Source organism: Giraffa tippelskirchi, chromosome 4 (assembly GCF_054371585.1).
Source record: "Giraffa tippelskirchi isolate mGirTip1 chromosome 4, T2T-mGirTip1v1.2.pri, whole genome shotgun sequence".
NCBI classification, from domain to species: domain Eukaryota; kingdom Metazoa; phylum Chordata; class Mammalia; order Artiodactyla; family Giraffidae; genus Giraffa; species Giraffa tippelskirchi.
This window is the reverse complement of record NC_137278.1, coordinates 142978783-142998401: the sequence shown is the minus strand read 5'-3', so window position 1 is coordinate 142998401 and position 19619 is coordinate 142978783. Positions and strand designations below refer to the sequence as shown.

Genomic DNA, 19619 nt, shown 5'->3' with positions numbered 1-19619 from the left:
CTAAGTGGTAAAGAACTCACCTGCCAATGTAGGAGATGTGGGTTCAATCCCTGGTCCAGGGAGATCCCACTTGCTGTGAAGCAACTAAGCTGGTGTACCACAACTATTGAGTCTGCGCTCTAGGGCCAATGAGTTGCAACTACTGACGCCTGTGCACCCTAGAGCCCATGCTCCACCACAAGAGAGCCACCACAGTGAGAAGCCTGCAAACCGCAACTAGAGAGTAGCCTCCACTCTCCACAGCCAGAGAAAAGCCTGCACAGCAATGAAGACCCAGCACAGCCATAAATAAATAAGTAAATAAAATAGTATCTGTCACTTAGTAGGTGCTCAAAAATTGCTCATGATGTAAATAAACAATTTTTTATTTCTCGTTATAAATCAGAGTGATGTTTCAGGGCCCCTCATTTCCTTACATAGATATATAGGTACAAATGTGAATCGTGTATGCCAAGCACATTGATTTCACTGAAAGAAAGCTATCATTCATAGGACACCAATTACCATTTTTTGGGAGCATAAACTGACCTAGGTTTTAAATGTCTTAACATCTTAAATTTGTTAGGAAGTATATGGTAATTTTCCTTAAACAATTTCTGTTCTAGAGCAACAGAAAAAATATAATGTTCTGTACTTGGGTAAAGGTCATACCTCATTTTTTTCCTTGAGTTTTGTGATCATAACAATCACGGGACTGTCCTCCTGCCAAACCATCTGCCAGAAATCGTTCACGGTGTTGATCATGGGGCCCTGTGTGGCGATGAATGCTTTCTCTTTGCCACTGTAGCCCTAGTTTGAGAAAAAAAGAAAAAATGCTGGCTTTGAAGTCCATGCCTTGCACTGAAAGTTTAGGTGAAAGATCTTCAAAACGAAACAACTCTGCAGGTCCAAAAGCTACACAGACTTTCGAAGCTTCATTGATTCTAGCATCACCATTCTTGTGGTTGTTCTCTCAACAAGTCGAGCATAGCACGTGGTACTGAGGGTTGAGAAGCGCAGTCCTCCCCAGAGCACCTCAGAGGGAGTGCTGTGGCCACAGACACACAGGAAAGGAAGACCTACCAACATTGATTATGACCAAGCGAGCAAAACAAAACTTGCTAGTAACCAAGTTAAATCAAAATTAATCTATTCTGAGGGCAGGGGTGGGGGTGGGGAACCCCAACAATTCCAGATAGTAAATCAACATGCTTATCAGAAAGAAATTTAGGTTTATTTACTTACCCTAATATAATTAGCATTGATGTAAGTGCTCAAAGAGTCAGTTACATTTTTTGGTCTTAAACATACTCTACTGAGGGGATCTAATGAAGAAAACAAGAAAGAATAGGTTAACCAGATTTACTCTTTTTAGTTTCTTAGAATGTCAGTGGGGCTTCCCTGGTGGCTCAGATGGTAAAGAATCTACCTGCAATGCAGGAGACCTAGGTTCCACCCTTGGGTCAGGAAGATCCCCTGGAGAAGGGAAGGGCAACCCACTCCAGTATTCTTGCCTGGATAATCCCATGGACAGAGGAGCCTGGCAGGGTAGAGTCCATAGGGTTACAAAGAGTCAGACATGACTGAGCACGCATGTATCTATCATCACTTTTCTGTGTGTACATACTCTAGTCACAAGGGCTGAGGGCAATCTCCTCAATACTCCACATTCTTGCAGATTCTATGCTTTTGCATATATTGTTTCCCTGCCATCTCTGCATGGGCAAGTCGTCCTTATTCTTCAGGGCTCAGTTCAAGAGATACTTCTTTCCTGAAGCCCTCCCTTGTCTTCCCAGCAGAATTAGGCATTCCCTTTTTTGCTCAGGCTGCTTGAATTTTATTTTAGTGTTTAACATCTTGTATTTTAAGTGCTTCAATTCTTGCTTGCCCTCAATGGATTGCGATGAGCCCCTTGAGAACAAAGGCTGTCTTTAATTAACTTTTATATCTTTTGTGATTTCTACTTGATATGTGGCTCAGAGTGGGTTTAATATCAGAATTAATTTCAATTAGAAAGAGTTAAAATAATGCTTTTCTTCTAGATTTTTCTCATTTCATAGCAAAAGGGATGAGAAAACTTCCATTTCTTTTCAGTATCCACTGATTATTAAAAGTTTCCACAAATGGCCTAAACCACTCACACTTGAAAAGAGGCCCACTTCCTTCAGTTTTTATAATGCCTATGATGTATATGATTTACTCGGAACTCAACCCCCAAATTGCTTAGAAGCAGGTACCTTTTCAAGCTAAACTAAATTTATGTTGAAAATTGGTAATTTATAGTATTTCCAAATATTTGGAGATTTTGAAATACTTAAAAAAAACCCAAGAATACAATATATGATGGAGTAGGAGAAAATGAAAATGAATTGAGGCCATTTTAAAGCTAGTTTAGTCTAATAAAAAGCCAAGTATTAAAAAACAAAATTTTGTCATTATTGTCATCATGTATTGTTTCATCTTTACTGTTATAATTTTATTCATGCAGTGCATGAATTGAATATTACGTTGGACACTGATCACATTTGCTTCTCTCTCCTGCTCTTCTCTTTTTATTTCTTTTGCTTTCTTCCTTTCATTTTTTTCCCCTTCCCTTCTTCCTTACATCCTTTTCCTTCCTCCCTCCTTCCATCTCTTCTTTCTTCTTTCCTTCTTGTTTCTTTTTTCCTCAATACAAAGTATTACACACACATAGGTCTGGTGTACAGAACACATGAAAGTCTGCCCTCTTCTCCATCTCTTTAAAATACCTCTGGAAATCTTAAGTCTTCTATTTAATAGACAAAATGATACCTGTATCCTGATATTTTGATTAGAATCATATCAGAGTTTGTCAAAGGTTATACTGGGCTAACTCAGTGCACATGAATTTGAGCAAACTCAAGGAGACAGACGACAGAGGCGCCTGGCGTGCTGCAGTCCTTGGGGTTGCAAAGAGTTGGACACGACAGCAACTGAACAACAACATACGGGTCTGAAGATTTCCTCTTCAGGAATAAATGTGTTTAAGGTGTGAAGTCAGAGAGGAAGCTATTAGATAAGGAAAAAGCGTATCACTACTAGTGATGGACAAAGGCAGAGATGAGAGGAATAGGATAGTTCTCACAGATGAAGTCAGGAGAAGTGCGAAATGGAAGGAAGGGCAGGGACTGGTCACACCTTCAAGGTGATTGGGAATCATCTTCAAATTTGTTGTGGAAGAGAGAGAAGAATCTAGGCCTGCTTTGTCCAATATGGTAGCCATTAGCCACATGTAGGTAAATTTAAATTAATTAAAACAAGGCAAAATTTAAAAGTCAGTTCCTTGGGACTTCCCTGGTGCTCCAGTGGCTAAGACTCCATGCTCCCAACTCAGGCTGCCCAGGTTCTATCCTTGATCAGGGAACTAGATCCCACATACCGCAACTAAAGAGCTCACGTGTCGCAACCCAAGATCCCACGTGCCGCAACTAAGACGCAGCACAGTCAAATAAAATAAATAAATATTAAAAAAATAAAAATAAGCTGCTTTCTTTTAAAAAAAAAGTCAGTTCCTTGGGTGCACTCACTTTACTTCAAGTGCTTATTGCCACATGCAGCTAATGACTATCTCATGGGAGATATGGGCTTCCCAGGTGGCGCTAGTGGTAAAGAACCCACCTGCCAGTGCAGGAGACCTAAGAGACAGATTCGATCCCTGGGTCAGGAGGATCCCCTGGAGAAGGAAATGGCAACCCACTCCAGTATTCTTGCCTGGAGAATCCCACGGACAGAGGAGCCTCGCAGGCTACAGTCCATAGAGCCACAAAAGAGTCAGATGACTGAAGTGACTGAGCACTCAGCACACATGGGAGATAGAGAACGTTTCCCTCATTGTAGGGAGCTTTTGTGGACAGTGGTGATTTTGCCAGTGCAGTGATGGTTTTTACGTGAAAACAGGGCTCTTCAGTACTCTGTTTCTGAAACTGTAAATGTTCCCATAGTTAGTGTTCTTATTTTCTGGAATTGTTCCTGGGATTGATGATGAATTCACTAGGAAGATAAAGAAAGGAGAAACTAACATTTGCTAAGGGTTTACTATTTGTTGGAACTTTCCAAGCCATTTTTCACATATGATTATGTAATTCTTTCAACAGCTTTATAGGGTAGTATGACTATTACTATTTTTAAGGGCAAAGAAAGGCTGGCACAGAAAGATGAAGTAGCCTGCCATAACTTGTAAATATTTTCGCCAGGATAGGAAATCAAGTCTAACTCCAATATTCTGCTTGAGTCATACAACTTGTTGCCTTAATGAGTGGTTCACTGATTTGCACATCTACTCTGTTCTAAGCACATAATATAATAAAACAGAAAACATAATGTAAGTAGGAAACATTGCTAGACTTTATATTTTTAAATAAAAAGTGATGACCAGAGTAACTAGGATTTTAAAATTTGATTTATATTGTTTTATAGTTGTATAAATAAACTGCATGGAAGAAATGTACATAAAAATTCTTTGTTATAATAATTTCACACTGATATCAGTTTTTTCCCATTGCTCTTGCATTTAAGACATAAAGATATTCTCATCACTAATATTTGTTTATATTATAAAATAATTTGATATAAATTTGACATAAGCACTTTAATCTGCCACTTAAGAATGTTCAGAGCCAAGCTGACATAGTACATAGAAAAAAAGAAAGCTACGATTTAATTAGTTCTTGGCCATCTATATTTCTGCTGCAAAACATCCTCCAAATTATACAGTCTCACCAATATGCACAAGCTGGAAGCTTTTAAACTTAAGAGTTTATTGTAGGTAAAAAATAAAAACAATTATAATATTTAAAAGCTTATTCATTTAAAAATTATTTTATGCAATGTTTCAAACTTATCCCATCATACAGTCTAAAATAAACCATAAACAGCAGATTTTCATATTCATTCCCATCTTTTCTGATGATTTTCCAACCAATGATGTGACTTGTCCATGCTATATTTACTAGATTATATCTTGCATGACAGGGGGTTGGGTGGGGTATTCAGGCTACAGACATTTTCAAAAGAAAATCCGTCATTTGCAACATCATTTGTCAGCACAGGTGCCCTGGTTCAAGTGACCCACCCAGTTCTGGGAATGGAAAAGCTGACACAGGGCTATGAAGCAGTTGTCTGATAGCATCTGGGCAGGAAACAGAGAAGGCTGAACTTTAAAATAGTCCTAATAATTTCCAAATCCTTCTGAGATTAGGTGGTTGAGTATAATAATTGCAATGCATGTTTATGCCCTACTTACTTGCGTTTGGTAAATTTGAGATGAAAAAGCCTGAGAGAGAGAGAGATACCAGATGTAACACACAGCACTTTGATTCCCTTCAGCCAGTTATAGTTACAAAATATCTTTCAACAAAAGCTGTATCTTAGGTAAACAGGTTTAACTATAAAGACCAGTTAAAAATATGTTACTGTGAAGTAACTATTATAATGTGTTTCCAACTCCAACAGAAGGGGAAGCCCATGAACACTATTAATAGTAATTCTTGCTCTATTAGCATAAATATGGAGAATTTGGAGGTTTATGAATGAAATAATGAACTGAATTATGAAGACTCTACTATTTCAATGTTAATACTTTGAAACAAACTTCTGTGGCTCCATCTTTCCAGAGTTATTGCCCTGAGATGTTTATGGGTTTTATCAAGATCCCAACTACATCAGTTTGTTTAGTGATTGACAATATTGCTTCCTCTCCAAAGTATTTTTGCCTTTCTAGACAGAATTAATTACTCTGTCCTCCTACAGCACTCGAGCAACATTTCTATTCTGGCTGTTGTTGTTGTTGTTTAGTTGCTAAGTCATGTCCTTTGCAACCCCATGAACTCTTACATTGGACATAATTACTCATTTACATGTATCTTCTCTAGTCCATGGCCTCTTTGATATTATATGATCTTCCTTATTCTTTCCTGGTTTCTGGCATTTAGCTCACTGCTTGACATTGATAAATTTCACAGAGTTAAATTTAATTTTAAAATAGTCTAAGCAGTGTTTCTCAAAGTGTGGTCCTGGTATCATCTACATCAGAATCACCTGTTTGCTAGAAGTACAGATTCCTGGGCCCAACAGAACCCACTTAAACAGAATCCCCATGGTCGAGCACAGGATGCCACATTTTTAGCAAGGACTCGGGTGATTGCTACGCATAATGAAGTCTTTCTGTAAAAGCATTTTTTTGAGACATAATTCATATACCATACAGTTCACTTGTGTGAAGTGTACCATCACAGAGTTTATTTTTATTTGTTTAATTCACAGAGTTGTACACCCATCAGTGGTGAAAGGCATGTGGGCAGACATGTTTGGGTTTGGATCTTGCTTCTTTAATATCTATAAATCTCAGTTTTCCTCCTCTGTAAGAAAGGAACAATAATATCTTTCCGAGTTATGAGAGTAACACTGAGCACTTTATCATGTGCAAAGCACTGGGCTTTACAACAGCCCTGTGAAGTGGATACTACTACTTCTATCTCTCAGATGAAGTTAAGGAATTTACCCAATAGAGTAAATGCTGCAGCTGGATATGAACCCCAGCAGTTTGGCTCTGTAGGCAGCCCTATAGACTCTTCTGTAAGGATGAGGGATAAATATTTCTAGCAAGGGCAACATTTTCAATATCCAAACAAACTCCATACCCTTCAAACAAACTCCATACCCTATTCTTTTCTTTTCTCATGCCTCCCAACACTTGACAGCAACTATAGTTTCTATCTCTACAGATTTGCCTAACTGGACACTTCACATGAATGGCCTCATGCAATATGAGGTTGTGATGGCTTCTTTCACTTAGCATAATGTGTTCAGGGTTCATCCATGTCGTAGCATGCATCAGTACCTCATTGCTTTTTATTGCTGAATAATACTATATAATGTGAACATACAACATTTTATTTATCCATTCATTAGGTAATGAATATTTTGGTTGTTTCTACCCTTCGAGCTGTTATGAGTAATACTGTTACAAACATTTGTGTACAGCTTTTGTGTGGACAAATGTTTTTAGTTTTTTTACATATATACCTAGGAGTAAAATATCTGAATCATATAGTAACTTTAGGTTTTACCTTTTGAGGAATTATCAGATTGCTCTTCAGTAGCTGTACCATATTATATCCCTACCATCAAAGTATGAAGTTTCCAATTTCTCTACATCTTTGCCAATGCTTTCTACTGTCTTTTTTTTAATTATAATCATGTGGCTATGAAGTGGTATCTTACCGTGGTTTTGATTTCCCTGATGCCTAATGGTGTCGAGCATCTTTTCATGTTTATTGGCTATTTGTATATCTTTTATGGAGAACTGTCTAATCAAGTCCTTTGCTCATTTTAAAATTGAGTTATTTGTCTTTTTATAATTGACTTATGAGTTCTTTATATATTATAGATACAAATCCTTTATTAGGTGTATAATTTATAAATTTTCCTCCCATTTTGTGTCAGTGTCATCTTTTTAGTTTTTTGATGGTACCCTTAGAAGCACAAAACTTCTTAATTTTGATCAAGTTCAATTTATTTTTTTCTTTTGTTGCTTATACTTTTGGTGTAGTATCTAAGAAACCATTGACAAATTCAAGGTCATGAGGATTTGTATCTGTTTTATGTGAAAAGTTTTATAGTTTTGGTTCTTACATTTAAAATATCCATTTTGATTTTATTTTGAATTAATTTTTGTATGTTGTGTGAGGCATTTTATTTTATTTTTTGGCATGTGGCTATCCAGTTGTCTCGGCATCATTTATTGAAAAGACTATTCTTTTCCCCCGAATTATTTGACACCATTAGTGAAAATTAATTGACCATAATGCGTGCTACAGTAAAGTTTAGAACCATGTATCTACTGGAATTGTGAGCAGATCATTGTAATAAGAGTAATACAAGATAAAATTATTAACCTTAGCCCACTCTAATGATTATTAGTTTTTTTTTCTTTTTTTGGCTGCACCACTTGAAGGATCTTAGTTCCCCAACCAGGGATTGAACCTGGCCTTAGCAGTGAAAGCACTGACTCTTAACCATTCCGCCGCCAGGGAATTCCACTTTAATGATTATTAGTCTTGAGCTGTGTTTGCAATTCCAAATTTGGTGTGTATGTGGAAGTTGTGAGGATGGGAAATGTTCAGAGAGGGGTACAACGCAAACTGTTTAATTCAAGAAACTTACTTGGCAAAATGGTCTTATAGCGATTTTTGGTTCCATGACGTGGAATGTCAATTTCTTTGGGATCCACAAAGTTCATTGGTATTTCCTGCAAAAATAAGTGATATCAAATACTGTATCTAATGCTGCCACAAAGAAAATCTTCATGGGGGGCCATCTGATCCAAAGCTCTATTGTACTTCAAAGTCATTTATAAAACAACAGACTACCACCTCTGGTTTGCCAACACCCTTCCCTTCCTAAACATATCAGCTGCAGCCTGACAAGCTGACTCTAAGAGATGGCTTTGTGTGTTAGATAGTATTATTCAATACGTAGTTTTTAAAGAGACATAGAAAAGTTTGGTTAGGTTTTAAGAATCCTGTTCTGACATAATTGCTGGGAATTTATAAACAGGTGGCTGAAAATTTTTTTAACACTGTATTTAGATTTCTTCCAATCTTTGTGTAGATTTAATACTAAAGTTTTTTATTATTATAGATTCTGTCTTAACATTAATTGTGACTCTTTTAGGAATATGAAAAACTTCCCCTCAAATGGTAAATATAAAGGGCATTTTTGTTGAGTTAAATAATAATGATATCATGCATTTTTGTATTAAGAAATGGTTTTTAATTTTACTGTTCCATTTCTGGTTGTAAATGCAGTATTTGTAGTGAAGGGCATTTAGACACTGTCTTCTAGCAATTAACAAGAATACAAATATATTTATTAAGTCAGAATATACGCCAAATGATGGAGGAGAAAGCAATTAGAGCAGGAGCCACTCTATATGTTAGACCTAAAAGGTGAGCATCTGGTGTTGACTGGAACAAAGGAAACAATAAGCCAAAGTTTTCAAAATGTCCTAAACAAATATTTAAAGAGTTGATTATACAAAATGGTATGTTCTCTAACTTAAAATTCTGCAAAGGATTGCTTAGATAAATGTGAATTAAAATACCTTTTATCCCTGGATCACATAAAATAATATTTTTGTTACCTACACTTTCTTCAAAAGAAAATAAAACTTGACAGCCTAGTATTCATTGAAATGAAAAAACTTATCTACATATTTATCCAAATTGTCCTCGTTTTCAGGCGATCTGAAAATTCAAGAGAAGCCTGACTATACTATGAATTTAAGACTCAGTCCATAGACAGGAGTAGCTTACTTTAAAAACATCATTTCTGAAACTTGCATTATTTTAGATATTTATAATTTATTCCTGTTCTTTGCTCCAACTAAATGTTATAAGTTCACAGTTTCAAGTTACCAAAGTAAGCAAAATTGTTGACTGTGCAATAGAAACCACATGTTCATGCTTAGTAATTTCAAAAAGGTTATTCTGTTTTGACAAAGCCATGATTAGCTTTTTTCCTCCCATTCTTTCTTGTTTTCTGACACACACTGACAATTTATCATCTTCCAGCATTCTCTCTCTCTATTCCTTGTTGGCCTCATCTTCCCTTTCAGGGAAGTAGTCTATGTTAAAGACTTACCTCATTGAACAAAGAGCTATCTGCAGTTCGAGAAACATACTTTTGGCCACTTACATGATCACTGATTGGTTTGTTTATCCCCCCGGGTTTCATTTTTTTCATACATAAAGAGATGACATGCTACAAAGTCTAATTTTTAAAACTGCATGCTTGGTATTTTACTTTGGACACTTAATAGTTGATGAAAGTAATAGATCAAACCTATGGCTGGCTCATGAAAGGGTGGTTGCAAACACCTGACTAACCCTTGAGTGTTCAATTTATTATACCCAACGGATATGGCTTAAAATGTACAACTGCTTTAAGATGCAAGTGGTTCTATAGATGGATATTCCCCTTGGGAAACAGCTGGACCTAAGAAGGCTTAATGTGTCTCCATGCTCTCTGGATAAAATGTGTTTTATGCATTATCACCAGCAACAACGATGGGTCATCATCATTTTTAGCTGAATGAAACACACCATTATTTTTAGTCTACATTTAGTCTTCCTTTTATGTTTATTTCATTAAAAGGCACTATATGCCCCCCGTTGCTAAGTCTAAAAATGGGGGTGTCATTCCTAACCTCCCTTTTTCTTGGCTGACTTACCTCATTAAGGCTACTTCTTGTAGACTCTTTATAGACCCTTCCAATTTTCACTGCTACTTCTCTAGCTTTGACTTATCATAGCTTCACAGGATAATCTCTAGAGTCTCCAAAATACCTCTTTCTAATGCAGACTCCACTGCCGATAATAATTTTTTAAAACTTTTTATTTTATATTGGAGTATAGCCTATTAACAATGTTGTGATAGTTTCAGGTGGACAGCAAAGGGACTCAGCCATACATATACATGTACCTATTCTCCCCTAAGCTCCCTCCCATCCAGGCTGCCACGTAACATTGAGCAGAGTTCCCTGTGCTATGCAGTAGGTCCTTGTTTGTTCTCCATTTAAAATACAGCAGTGTGTACCTCTTGATCCCAAACTCCCTAACTAGATAGTAATCTTTTTTAGACACAAGATAAATCCAAACCCCTAATAACATATTAAGTCTTAGATTTGTTTTACATATCTGAGGCTCAATTTTTGTTACTTCCCACCTTAATTTTAATGCTCCTGTCAAATTGAACAATTTAATTCCCTGAATAGTGACAAGCAAGCCTCCTCTGTCATCCTGGAATGGTCAGCTTCTTCTTGCCACTTCTTTGCCTGGCCAGCTTCTATACCCTCTGCCTTAATTTAGGTATCACGTCCTAGTTTGAACACTCACCACTAGTTGATGAGATGCAGGGTGGACTTGAAATCTTTGCACTTAAACTTTAGAGCTGTAACCATTTTACTATGAGCTGACAGTGTCATTTTAGAATGTGCCTCTAGTGGCTAGAATATCAAAATGCCTCCTGAAGAGTGAATAACAAACAGCAGGCTTACCATAAATTCACTTTGGAGTAAATGTGAACTTGCCACGACGTCCCTCAGCTGTGACCTTGTGAGAATTCGGCTGGCTGACTGTAGGTACTCCATGGCTACCTTCTCCCGTGGGGTTGGTATGGCCACAAAGGGTTCAACATTGCCCAAGCTACTCATGTCCAATGTAAGAGATACATTGGACCCTCGCCTACATTGGAGGAAAATGCTATTAGGTTTAAACACTGTATGGATTGTTTTCAGCAGATCAGTTTGTCTTCCTGTATATACACATAATTCAGCGAGAACTGTGATAGAAATAAGGACCTTCTTTTAGGGTACCATAATTGATAATAGCAATTACTTGTAGTTTCTCTACAGCAAACTGACATTTTTGTTGTTGGAGAAACCACTATGAACTGAGAAAATGAACTATAGTTTATTAAGGGATATAGTTGCTATGGAAATAATAAGATGGCTAATAAATGAATAAGATGGTTAATAAGTTAAGTGAAAAATTTAGGAAAAGTAAACATAGCATTTGAATTGAGGAATAAGATGTAACACAAACCTACTTTATCTGTATATATGAGAGTCCAGTATAAAAATTCTGTATCCACCCCAGCTAATATTTTTGACATCAATATACTATGCTTATGATTTTACTAAACACAGGAAACTCAGAGGAGAAAAACAATCTTTATATTTTAGTTCAAACGATTGCCATTGAAATATAATTTAAAAGTTCAAAATGTATATTTTTTTATAGTTTCTGGTAAATTCCTAAAAGATAACTTTTTATATTTTTTTATAACTTTCATCTTGTATACATATGTATATATTTTGTCCTGTATATGTATGTATGCATATATGTATGTACTTGCATATGTATGTATTTAATTCTGTGATAAACTTACAACAGGAAGACCACAGACACACTAAATTACAATTGAACCTCTCTCTGTGATTTCCTTCTTGTTGGGAGGCAAGGTGTGGTTCTTCCAACATATAGAGGCTCCCTGTGTCCTGAACAGAAGGTGTGAGTGCTTCTTACTAATAACATTAGCTGTATGGAATCAAGGAGTAACTTTCAAATAGCATGTGTTGAGCATCAAATAGCACATCAAAGTGCTGCATTCAATATGCCAGCAAATTTGGAAAACTCAACAGTGGCCACATGACTGGAAAAGGTCAGTTTTTATTCCAATCCTAAAGAAAGGCAATGCCAAAGAATGTTCAAACCACTGCACAATTGCACTTATCTCAGACGGTGGCAAAGTAATGCTCAAAATTCTCTAAGCCAGGCTTCAATAGTATGTGAACTGAGAACTTCCAGATGTTCAAGCTGGATTTAGAAAAGGTAGAGGGACCAGAGATCAAATTGCCACATCTGTTGGAACATAGAAAAAGCAAGAAAATTCCAGAAAAACATCTACTTCTGCTTTATTGACTATGCCAAAGCCTTTGACTGTGTGTATCACAACAAACTGTCGAAAATTCTTAAAGAGATGCAAATACTAGACCACCTTACCTGCCTCCTGAGAAATCTGTATGCAGGTCAAGAAACAACAGTTAGAACCAGACATGGAACAATGGACTGGTTCCAAATTGGGAAAGGAGGTATATTGTCAAGGCTGTATATTGTCACCCTGCTTATTTAACTTATATGTAGACTACATCATGAGAAATGCTGGGCTGGATGAAGCAAAGGCTGGAATCAAGATTGCCAGGAGAAATACCAATAACCTCAGATATGCAGATTATACCACCCTTATGGCAGAAAGTGAAGAGGAACTAACGAGCCTCTTGATGAAGGTGAAAGAGCTGGCTTAAATCTCAACATTCAAAAAATGAAGATCATGGCATCCGGTCCCATCATTTCATGGCAAATAGATAAGGAAACAATGGAAGCAGTGACAGACTTTATTTTCTTGGGCTCCAAAATCACTGCAGATGGTGACTGCAGCCATGAAATTAAAAGATGCCTGCTCTTTGGAATAAAAGCTATGACCAACCTAGATAGCATATTAAAAAGCAAAGACATTACTTTCCCGACAAAGGTCCATCTAGTCCAAGCTATGGTTTTTCCAGTAGTCATGTATGGATATAAGAGGTAGACAATAAAGAAAGCTGAGCACTGAAGAAGTGATGCTTTTGAACTGTGTTGTTGGAGATGACTCTTGAGAGTCCCTTGGACTGCAAAGAGATCACACCAGTCAATCCTAAAGGAAATTAATCCGGAATATTCATTGCAAGGACTGATGCTGAAGCTGAAGCTCCAATACTTTGGCCTTCTGATGTGAAGAACTGACTCTTTGGGAAAGACCTTGATGCTGGGAAAGATTGAAGGCAGGAGGAGAGGGAACGACAGAGGATGAGATGGTTGGATGGCATCACCGACTTGATGGATGTGAGTATGAGCAAGTTCTGGGGACTGGTGATGGACAGAGAAGGCTTGCATGCTGCAGTCCACAGGATCACAAAGAATCAGACACGAATGAGCAACTGAACTGACTGAGGGTCAAGGCCAGAGAGTGTATTTAAAGAATTTTTAAATTTAAAGGGGACTGAGGTGTGTGTCAGGTGATCAAATTTGGTGCCAAGTGGTTATTGTCCCAGGAAAATGGAGAGCTGGCATATACGAGCCCAAATAAACCCAAGTAAAGAGAATACAAGCAGATAGCTCAGTTCAGGTTCAGTTGCTCAGTCGTACCATTGTATTCAGTGCCCCTGACCCTGCAGTAGGCCACTGTTGACCCACGCCTCCGCCAGAGACTCCTGGACACTCACAGGCAAGTCTGGCTCAGTCTAGCCTATTACTTCCTTTAAATGATGTTTAACATGTATGAAGTACTACATCAAGAAAAGCTGAAGTGGTTAGAGCTTAATTTTAAGAAATAGAAAATTATTAGAAAACACAAAATTCATTAAACAAAAATATATCAGTTCTTTCCTCTTATGAATCTACTTCTAGTTGCAGCTTTGGTGTCATTCTACATTTTGATATATAATGCTGTCATTTTCATTAATTTCTAAATGGTTTGTAGTTGTAGTTTTAATTCTTGCTTTAACTGGAGGGTAATTTAGCTGTTTGCCCACTCATTTTCCTTATTAATATCTAGTACCTGAAATGTACATAGAAATCAGGATGGACTAGATTTCTAATTATTGGAATTTCTTGATGTTTTCTTTGAGACAAAAACTATAATAAAATTTTCTAAATATTTCATACATGCTTTTGCTGGCAGCTGGTTTGGCTACTATTCATGGATCTATTGATAAATATGTCTACATATCATATATATATACATATATACATATCTATCACCTTATATATTATATTCTGATAAATTATTAAAAATACTATTCCAATCTATTTTCTTTCTTACTTTTTTCCTACTGGATTTCTCATAGCCTGAAATAGATATGTGAGTCTTCCACAGAATTGTGTTTGTTATTTCTCATTATATTTCTAATAATTTTTACTTTATATGTTTCAGCTATTATGTTGTTTGAAGAGATTCATAAATATAGTTTCACTGTAAGTTTATCAAAATTAAATAAATAATTTCTCAGTAATTTTATGTCTAGCCTCACATCTGACTTTTTCCTCCAGTTTTATTGAGACACAATTGATACATAGCATTGTATTAATATAAGTTTAAGGCATATTGCATAATGATTTGACTTACATATATTATAAAATGATTAACAATAAGCTTAGTTAACATCCATTATCTCGAATAGACACCAAAAAAAGTTTTTTCCTGGTGATGGGAACTCTTGGATCTACTTTCTTAAAAGCTTTCAAATATACCATAGACCAGTGTTAATAGTCATCATATTTCACATCATATCCCTAGTACATGTTTATGTTATAACTGAAAGGAGAAGGAGACGACAGAGGATGAGGTGGTTGGATGGCATCACTGACTCAATGGACATGAGTTTGAACAAGCTCTGGGAGTTGGTGATTGACAGGGAAGCCTGGTGTGCTGCAGTCCATGGGGTCGTAAAGAGTTGGACATGACTGAGAGACTGAACTGAACTGATCCAATTCACACTCCCCCAACCCCCACATCTGACTTCAAAATTTAATATTGACTACCTGCCTTTTTTGAGCATGTTCCTAAAAAATCTTTTCTAGTTCCTGTTATTATTTTTAACTCTTCTGAATCATTGTATTAGGGATTAGGGGATAGCATAATGGCCACCCCATAAAATAATCACCTACCTGAGAAGAGGGTGGCTGCTCCCACCAGGTTTGCCTTTTCGGTGCCTGTCAGTGGTGACTGACAGAGCTCCTGTGTTTCTAGGTAAGAGATAAGTATTTGAGGAGGAGCAAAGGGTGATTCTACATTCAGGCCAAGAATTTTAATCTATTTCTAATGGGAAAGTGGTTTTTAAAGTTTCTCAGTCCAGTTCTTTTGGCCTTTAAATTGCAGAAATTCCTAATTCTGATAATAGTTTGCCTATTGGCCTTAGATTTTACTATATTTGTAAGAATTTGACTTTGCTGGTTACATAGATAGTTGAGTAAGGAGCTGGGAGAGGTGGCTTAAGGACTTCTAATCAGACGTTATTTAAAACCACTATTCTGTTCAGTCCATTTTCAGCCCTAAAACACAGAAGTATCTGCAACCTGCCAACTGAGGGACACTCAGTGCTATTAGATGATGGTTTAGTAGAAAGCAAGGTCTCTTCCATCAAGAGTGATCAGAGCAGATGTATGAATGAGAATGAATTGAGTTGGGTCTTGAAAATAAAGATAAATTTTGAGTAGATGGTTATTTCAGAGACAGAGTCTGGCAGGAAAACAAAACTGTGGGAGCAGGAAATGATAAGGCATCTTTGAGAAATCACATATCAGCAGTCTGAGCTAGAGTTCTGTTGTGTAAGATGTATTTTGGAACTGGGGGGCAGGGTCATGTAGGAGAGCTGAAAAGAGAAGCAAGAGTCATAGGAACAAGAGTATAAAAAGACTGCCCGAATCCAGAAAAGAAAGAATTCAGAGCATCAAGTTATACCAGCTTCTATTTTGGCTTCTCGCGGCATACTCTGTCCAAACCTGGAGGATTAAAAGTCTTTGGGATCTTTGTCTTAGGTCCTTTTGATCTAATGTGTAAAATTTGTGTACTACGGCTGATTCATGCTAATTTATGGCAGAAACCAACACAATATTGTAAACCAATCATCCTTCTATTAAAAATAAATAAATTAAAAAAATTTTTTGTAAGGATTCTGTGATAAACTGAGAGCCAAGAAAGCATTTTCATGCAAACTGACTTGGTCAGGAAGAATGACTTTTGTTTGGCAAGGAAAGGAAGAAAGGAAACAAATACTATTTATTAAACATCTACTACTTGCCAAGCACTGTTCTAAGCACTTTCACATATGATATCTCAACTTTCAGATCAGCTCTCTGAGGTCTTATTTTCCCTCATTTCACAGGTGAAGAAATAAGTAATAGGAACACAATAGCAGACTAAAGATTCAATCCACGTTAGAACATAGAACCCAAGCTCTTTCTGCTTTGCTACACAAAAGCAAGGTAAGGTGGGCAGATTATGCTAGTCTGTGCAGTGCCCTATGTAGAGTTGGGGTCAGCTGTTGGGAGTAAAGTTAGGATTGCTGCTGCTAAGTCGCTTTAGTGGTGTCCGACTCTTTGTGACCTTAAGGACTGTGGCCAGCCAGACTCCTCTGTCCGTGGGATTCTCCAGGCAAAAATACTGGAGTGGGTTGCCCTGCCCTCCTCCAGGGGATCTTCCTGACCCGGGGATCAAACCCACATCTCCTACGGCTCTTGCATTGCTGGTGGATTCTTTACTACTGAGCCACTGGGGGAAGCCCAAAGTTAGGATTATTGAAGTATAATGTGGAAACAGTATAATTTTCAAGTCACAAATTCAATCTTTACAGTCATGCTTGTCTGGGCTCAAATCCTGCCTCTCCCGTGAGCTTGTGGTGGACTTTTGGTCGTGGTGGGCTTTTGGTCTGGCTAGACTTTGTATATCTCAATTTTCTTCTCTTTTGTGAAATAAACAATTCAGTGTACCAACTTCAGAAGATTAATATAAGGGTTGATCAGATAGTTTAAGTAAACTGCTTATAAAAAGAGATGCTTGGCCAGTGTTTAATTTGGGTCATAATGAATAAATTTCTATATAACTCTTACCTTTTAATACTTCTCTAAGGGATTCATTTTAAGAGATCACCACAAAAACTCAAGAATTGTTTTACTGAGGTTAACTTTAACATTTTGAAACCAATGGATAGAATCTATACTTCATCACTAAAGCAAAATACATCCTTTTTGATAACCTGTTTCTCTTTTTCATTTTATTATGGCAAATCCGTTTTCCCTGAACCGCAAGCAGTTCCAGAGCACTTCACCTCAACACCTCAGACATGTCTCAAAGTTTAATTATGGAATCAAACTGGCACAGGCTGTTGACCTTATAGAAAACACTCTCCACAAAACACAAGCCATATGAGGGCTCTTGTACCCTGGCCATAAAATACTGCCAGAGGATGTCATGAGCTTGGAAAAATCTCCACTTTTGTTAATTCTTATTTTTGAGGCATAAACAATATTTAGGTCAACTGAAATACAGAAGAATTAGGAAATAAAATCAGTAGAATTAACTTAAAAATGTGTATACTTCTTAGTCATGTCTTGGGTTGGAGAGAAGAGATTAAATATGCATACATATCTATTTTAAAGTTTTAATTTTTCTATTATAAAAGTAACACATGTTCATTGTAGAAAATTTAAAACTTAGGGGTTTTAAAAAAAGAAACTTAAACGACTCAGTCACATAAATGTCACTCATATTTAAACTGAATGTTTCAATTTTGCAATTTTATAGGCAGTATGGGCAGTGACATTGTTTTAATTTTTATTTCCTTGGTTAGAGATGAGGATAAACACATTTTCATATGACTATTGTTCATTTATTGGACCTTATCTTGGACAATTGTCCATTCATGCTCTTTTTAAATTTATATTGTGGCATTAATGTACTTATAGATTTCTACGATATAAGATATTAATTATTTCTCAGACATATCTGCTGCATATACATAGCTTATTGTTACCATAAACTACAAAGGATTTTTTAAAAGTACGTTTACATCTAGTCAAACATTAAATTTTATAAGTTAAATATTAAAACAAATTAAAGAGGAAAAGATGTTACTCTTTTCTTTTGTATTTTCTTGCACTGATTTAAAATCCATAAAAATTCTTCTCCTAGGAGTTTGGATTGTTTTTTAAAAAGTTAATCTTTTAATCTATTTTTAATTGATTTTGAAGTGTGGTAAAGGTGAGAATAACCTAGGATTCCGCCCCTCTGCCCCTCAAATAGGTTACCAATGTTTCTAACAAAATTTACTAAACAATCTGAGAAAGGGTGTGTTTTATAAATATGCGAATATTAGGTTTTTACCCAGTTGTGTGCTGAGTCCGTAAGTCGTGTCCAGCTGTTTTGCAACTCCATGGACAGTAGCCTGTCAGGCTCCTCTGTCCATGGGATTTCCCAGGTGAGAGTACTGGAGTGGGTTGTCATCTTCCCCACAGGATCTTTCTGACCCAAAGATTGAACCCATGTCTCTTGTATCTCCTACACTGGCAGGTGGATTCCTTACCACTGAGCCACCTGGGAAGCCTTTTAAATAGCTATCCCTGACTAATGGTCTGGGGGAGAGAGAAAATACCACTTTACTCAACTAGAGAATGTACATCTGTTCCACAGGATCCATAAGCCAAATGGTAAGACACGAGGCCAGAATCAGAAAGACATTTTAAAAAGAAGACAAAATAGATATAAGAAATTAAGAGAAAATTTAAATTAAGGGATAGGAAAAAAGTCTAAATGGTTTAGAGAAAAAAAATCAACAGACAACAGAAATAACTGAAGGAAATCTGGCCCTTTAATAAAAACTGATGCGGAAAACTAAGAACACAAAGTCTTATTAAAAACTTGGTCTCTTTTTTTGTAACATAACTCTGGACAAACTGTTTAGAACTTTTTTATGTCTCATGATTGCTCTTGGACAAAAGGGAACATAATAAAAAGCTTTATCAAGCTCCCACTGTAGCACCAATTTTTATTTATGCCAAAAAATAAATAAGAAGGAGGAAATTCAAAAGATACCGATGCAAACAATTGAAGGAAAAAGCAAATTCTTAAGGAAAGGTAAAAGGAATGCAATAAACAGCATGTTAATTACAATTAAGTAAAAAGGAAAACTTGTATAAATATTATGGACCAGAGCTACATGTTCATTTCAACAAGAAAATATAAACAACTCTGTTGAGATTTTTCAATTTTTGCCTTGCTGCTCCTAATGACCAAGAGGTGAAAAGAAAATACGAGCTAAAAATACAAGAAGTTGAGTGTTGGAATAACTCAGAAACTAGGCATTTATTCTCCTGGTAGTTGGGGCAATATGCTGGATTTTAGAAGTTGGATTTAGGCAGAAAAGCTAGTTTCCAGTATTGTGACCATGACTCTAACCCTCACATATGGCTGCTAATTTTGCAGTATTGCGACTACCAAGAACACTTTCAAGCATGGTCCCTCAT

The 19619-nt window shown here is 36.6% G+C and overlaps 1 protein-coding gene across 4 annotated transcripts in view; it reads right to left on the bottom strand.

Annotated features, from left to right (window-relative positions):
* The window catches only part of PTPRR (protein tyrosine phosphatase receptor type R), a 268297-nt gene that overhangs the window by 41640 nt on the left and 207038 nt on the right, over positions 1 to 19619 (bottom strand). For all 4 annotated transcript variants that reach the window (XM_081589650.1, XM_081589651.1, XM_081589653.1 and 1 more), the window contains 4 exons: positions 11057 to 11243; positions 8164 to 8248; positions 1225 to 1304; positions 652 to 789 (listed from right to left, as the gene is read on the bottom strand). In XM_081589650.1, coding sequence (XP_081445776.1) covers positions 652 to 789; positions 1225 to 1304; positions 8164 to 8248; positions 11057 to 11243 — 490 coding nt within the window. The remainder of the gene's footprint in view (positions 1 to 651; positions 790 to 1224; positions 1305 to 8163; positions 8249 to 11056; positions 11244 to 19619) is intronic.